The sequence below is a fragment of the Panthera pardus genome, unplaced genomic scaffold (genome assembly GCF_024362965.1).
Source record: "Panthera pardus isolate Hobbes unplaced genomic scaffold, ASM2436296v1 HiC_scaffold_17, whole genome shotgun sequence".
Lineage (NCBI taxonomy): Eukaryota > Metazoa > Chordata > Mammalia > Carnivora > Felidae > Panthera > Panthera pardus.
The window spans coordinates 44332102-44338101 of NW_026526732.1; the positions used below are offsets into that span (position 1 = coordinate 44332102).

The 6000-nt window shown below is 36.1% G+C and overlaps 1 protein-coding gene across 1 annotated transcript in view; it reads left to right on the forward strand.

The window, feature by feature from the left end:
- The window catches only part of MAN1A1 (mannosidase alpha class 1A member 1), a 162488-nt gene extending 157218 nt beyond the window's left edge, over window positions 1-5270 (forward strand). The window contains exons 11-12 of the mRNA XM_019418221.2: window positions 1989-2104; window positions 2506-5270. Coding sequence (XP_019273766.1) covers window positions 1989-2104; window positions 2506-2632 — 243 coding nt within the window. The 3' untranslated portion in view covers window positions 2633-5270. The remainder of the gene's footprint in view (window positions 1-1988; window positions 2105-2505) is intronic.
- The last annotated feature ends 730 nt before the right edge of the window (window positions 5271-6000 follow it).

Here is a 6000-nt window from a genome sequence, read left to right on the forward strand (position 1 = left end):
TTAAAAGTGCTACTTCAGTGAACACATGGATGATAAGACAGTGCAGTGCTAATAGGGAGAAAGTTTAGTGGTCTGGATAGAAGATCAAACCAGCCACAACATTCCCTTAAGCCAAAGCCTAATCCAGAGCAAGGTCCTAACTCTCCTCAATTATGTGAAGGCTGAGAGAGGTGAGGAAGCTGCAGAAGAAGAGATGGGAGCTGGCAGAGGTTGGTTCATGAGATTTAAGGAAAGAAGTTATCTCCATAACATCAAAGGACAAGGTGAGGCAGCGGGTCCTGATGTAGAAACTGCAGCAAGTTCTCCAGCAGATCCAGCCCAGATCATTAATGAAGGTGACTACACTACACAACAGATTTTTAATGTAGATGAAACAGCCTTCTATTGAAAGAAGATGCCCACTAAGACTTTCATAGCTGGAGAGGAGAAGAAGCCTGGCTTCAAAACTTCAAAGGACAGGCTGACTCTTTTGTAGGGGCTAATGCAACTGGTAACTTGAAATTGAAGCCAGTGCTCACTTATCATTTCAAAAATCCTAGGGCCCTTAAGAATTAGGCTAAATCTACTCTGCCACTCTAAAATGGAACAACAAAGCCTGGATAATAGCTCATCTGTTTACAGAATGGTTTACTGAATATTTTAAGCCCATTGTTGAGACCTACTGCTCAGAAAAAAAAAAGATTCCTATCAAAATATTACTGCTTATTGACCGTGTACCTGGTAGCCCAAGAGCTATAAGGAAGACAATGAGATTAATGTTTTCATGCCTGCTAACACAGTATCCATTCTGCGGGTCGTGGATCAAGGAACATTTTGACTTTAAGCATTTAAGAAATACATTTCATAACTCTATAGTTGCCATTGACAGTGATTCCTCTGGATCTGGGCAAACTAAATTGAAAACCTTCTGGAAAAGATTCACCATTCTAGATGCCATTAAGAACATTCGTCATTTATGGAAGAGGTCAAAATATCAACATTAATAGGAATTTGAAAGAAGTTGGTTCCGGCCCTCATGGATGACTTTGAAGAGTTCAAGACTTCAATGGAAGAACTAACTGCACTTGTGATAGAAATATCAAGAGAACTGGAATTGAAAGTGGAGCCTGATGATGTGACCAAATTGCCAAATTTCATGATAAAACTTGAACAGATGAGGAGTTGCTCTTTATGGATGTGCAAAGAAAGTAGTTTCTTGAGATAGAATCTACTCCTGGTGAAGATTGTTGAAATGACCACAAAGGATTTAGAATATGACATAAATGTGTTTGATAGAGCAGTGGCAGGAGACTGACTCCAATTTTGAAAGGAGTTCCGCTATGGGTAAAATGCTGTCAAACAGCATTGCGTGCTGCAGAGAAATCATTTGCGAAAGAAACTGTCAAGTGATGCGGGAGTCTTCATTGTTGTCTTACTTTAAGCATTTGCCACTGCCACCCCAGCCTTCACCAACCACCAGCCTGATCAGTCAGCAGCCATCCACATGAAGGCAAGACCCTCCACCAGCAAAAACAGTACAACCCACTGAACACGCAGATGATGTTTAGCATTTTTTAGCAACAGAGTATTTTTTTAATTAAGGTGCGTACGCTGTTTTTAGACATAATGCTACTGCACACTTAATAGATTTTGTGTAAACATAACTTTTATATGCACTGGGAAATCAAGAAATTCACTTGATTCACTTAATCGCAATATTCACTTATTGTAGTGGTCGGGAACCAAACTCACAAAAATCACTAAAAATTGTCCCAAAATTAAATGTAGAAGTGTTCCAAATTAGGTGAGATGTATTGTCCATGTGCCCTTTAACTTTTCATACTTTATATGCATTTACATTTTGTGGCCTTTTAAATTGTCACCTGAAACTCTTCCAATGCATCATCCAACTTGAATCCTTATTTTATTGAATTTGGCAATTTCACAATAAAAATTGGTGGCAATTTATTGAAATGTGACCATCTTTTTCCCTCTTCCTTGTAATGTAGGCCCTGGAAAATCACTGCAGAGTGAATGGAGGCTATTCAGGCCTAAGAGATGTTTACCTCAGACATGAGAGTTATGACGATGTGCAACAGAGTTTCTTCCTAGCAGAGACACTAAAGTAAGTAAAATGTGTTCTAAACGTATGTGGCAGAGGTACCTGGTCAGATCTTCTTTGGCGATGTCTTCATCATGGACACATTCAAATAATATCAAGTACGACCGCTTCCGAATGCCATCCTTACATGCCTGGCAATAATTGCAGGCGTGTCTCCAGTCGTCACCTAAGTTTGATGACTTGGAATTGCTTTGTGGGTTTTCACATACTACTACCCAAACACAAAGCAGCTTCTCTGTTCCACATTAGTGACGGCATTGCCTCAGGGTTTTGCAGTGCTTGACTGTTGTCCGTGATTCTCCGTGAGATGAATGGAGACATTGATGTGGTTTTTGCTGTGTGTTTCTGCTTTCCCTGCCTGACACAGTCTCTCGGGTCTCATATGCTCACGTTTCTCCCTCCAGGTATTTGTACTTAATATTTTCTGATGACGATCTACTTCCACTGGAACACTGGATCTTCAATACCGAGGCACATCTTCTCCCTGTACTCTCTACGAATAAAAAGGAAGTTGAAGTCAATGAAAAATAAAAAGACATTTCATATTTTACTCTGCTCCATTCCCTCCACTGCATACCTTAATGATTCCTTTTCTGGTATTCAGGCACATGATGAATTTTTATCAGTAGGTCTGTGATTATTCTAAGTTCTGAAATTGTTTTGCAGTCTTTTAGGTTTATTATCAGAAGCATAGATGGACCTAAATTCCTTATCCTATCCTTTATTATTCAGTCAGTGGATCATAGGTTTTTTACAGTTTTTTAAGTAATCTGGAGTTCATGAAGGTGTATCATTTTTATTACACTGAATAGAATGGTATACCAGTGACCTCTTAATTATAATTTTGATTTGACTGCAAAACTTTTTCCTCCTCTATGAGGAGATGATGTCTGCTTTAAGCTGTAATGTTTTGCCATGTTGCAAAAAGCCATAATAATAAATTAAATATTAAAAAAGCTTTTTCCTTTTCAATTTTATGTTAATCTGGTTTGTCTATCCACCAGAGACAGATCTTATAACTGTGACAGACAGCTTCTTTATGCGGGTCTATCATTATTTGATAGAATGTCTTCTAAAATACTTCACTCACATTGTAATTCAAATTAGAATGTCATCCCAAAAGGATCATCTCATGTTGACCTCGTTTCATTGGAACCATGGTATATTTTTGTTAGTTAATTATATTAGTGTTTCCTAATTTGTGAATTAGTTCTCAAATTTTACTTTAAATGTCCTGTGTCATTTCTGGATCATGCCCTGGTTAATTTCTCCCATTCCCTACCACACAATGGGTTGATCGTTCAGGTTTTGCAGAGCTCTGTTATTATGGAATTATATTTTTTTAAAGGAAACAATATAACTTTTAGTGCATTAGTTTTTGCTTTTAACTGAGTATATGAAGAAATTGAGTCTCTCTAAAAAAGGGTATTTCACATGGTTTTTAGTTTGTATTTCATCGTTAAGGGTTTTTTTTCTTGTTATCAAAAAAAAAAAGCATTACATTTGGCTCAGATTTTTCAGATTTGAAAAAGACCCTTTCTCAAATGTAGTAAGTTATTTCATTTCAGTTTACGAAAGCAGAATTTAACTCTGAAAGAAGCTCTGCTAGTGTATCTATCTATTCTTTTGAATAGATATTCAATTGAAGAAAATCTAATAAACTTTTAGGCCAAATAAGAATATAGTACATTTTGTGTGGTCAAATTCAACATAGAGATCCCAGCTTGAAAGCAATATATAGGAATGGACATTCCTAATTCCCCACAGTCCTAGAGCAGATCAAAATAATGATATGATTCTTCTTTAAGAACAAGCATTATTTTGAGATATGAGTGGCTTTCCCAAGAATAAATTTGGTGGCACCCCATGTCATATTTCCCATGAAAGGGCTAATAATGATGATGCATTTACTGAGGAACAGAGACTCTGAGCACCTGCATTTTCAACCTGGAGGGGTCAGATAGGTCAGTGCAACCTCATGAATTAGGCTGAACCATATGAAATTGCTGCACTTGTAGTTTAAAAACTATCCTATATCAGCAATTTCATATGGTTCAACATACTGTTTTTTAATTATTTTATTGGCTCTCAGTAGACTCCATTGTTTTAGCTGTTTCAGCTTTTGAAAGTGTTTCAAGATTTCCTTTGTCTGAAAGGACCACCTGTGTGACCTGCTCTTTTTTCAGTACTGTACATTGGTTTATGTCAAAGAATAAATTAATAAAGTTAGTAAATGAAAAAGATCCTTTAGTACATCATTATTGCCATGTTAATGAGTTCCTGTGACCCAGAATAATTCCTTCCACTCATATCTTCAGCTCACCTTATGAAATGAATAGATAGTTGAGAGTCCTTTCTTCCCAGGACTTCAAAGCAAAGTGTGAAAGATTATTGCAAAAATTGGGCCATATGTATTTAGATGATAATTCTCACGTGAATGTCCTAGGACTAGCAACTTAAATTAATTTATTTTCTTTGATTTTCAGTTTGATTTGTAAGAGCACAAAGGTGATCTGCATTTCTGCAGCAGAGAGGATATTAAAATCAGGTCATGTGTACACACTGCACTATAATGTACCTTTTGTATCCTGATATAAATAGGCAAGATGATTGTACTACCTTTTGCTCTGCCAATGGCAAGAACAAAGTTTTTCAATTCCAAAAGTTGGATTTTTTAACGTAAGTCCCCAAAACACCAAAAATGTAAACAAGATGAGAGATGATTATTATGGTGATGTAATTTAAAGTTGTACTTTGTGTTAGTTATTTTAAACAACTTAAGTCCTTAGGTAGACACTCTCATTTTCAGCAAAACTGTGCAGTTAAGTTTACATATGTATTCACATCCTGAAAGGTGAATAATTAAAATAGCACTTAATTTTGTGTTTCTGCATATGTTTTTGGTATCCTGTGCACAATTAATATTACACATATAAGTTGTATGGAAATTTACAGAACTCGAAGATGTTTGTCATGACTCCTTCATATGTAGTAGTACCCATTCTGTTCACTGATTGTTTTTAATTTGTACATAAGTCTATTCTGCCATATCCAACTTTATATAAATCTCTAATGTTATGGGAAACATAATAGATTGACACATAATTTTTAAAAACTATATTTGTAAAATTTCTCTATTGTGAATAAAGCCTTTTAATATATCTCCTCATTTGTTGTTTTTCTCCTTTTAAGTAAGCTTTTGTATATGTCGGGGTGAGTGCGTACAATTGCAAGTTGAAATAATAGTCATTATTATTAATCCTGATAGTGATTCCATACCACACCCAGAGAATCTAGACAAGGAAACATTTCTCATTACAAACTTAAAATTGCAAAAAATTTTGCATATACATTTTTGATTAATCAAATATCATATTAAGACTCCAAAATATGTTCAACACCGGGCATATAGAGTAGAGATGGGGAGTTAGCGGAAGAAATAGCATGAAGTACGATCCTTGTTCTTAAGTTTGCAATCCAGTTGAGGAAATGAGATTCACCCCACCACCAAAACAAAACAAAACAGCATTTAGGCGCCAGTTAAATTCTGTAGAAGTTGGGGGAGGAGGGGAGAAGGAGGTCACTAGGGTTTGAGCAGTCAAAGAAGCTTAGTAGAAAAGGGAGAACTTCAGTTACAGGAGAGCCTCCAATATTTATGAAAAAGCCTAGGTTTTTCAAGTTCATGTTGGATTTTTTAGAATGTCTCATCAGACATTCTGGTTGTTGTTATCTCTGCCTAGAAATCTTTCCCCAATGTTTTTTTTGTTTGTTTGTTTTTAATTTTTGTTAACTGAAGTATAGTTAACACAGTCTTACATTAGTTTCAGGTGTGTGACATAGTGAGTGGACAAGTCTACACATTGTGCTATGCTCTCCACAACTGTAGCTACCATCTGCCA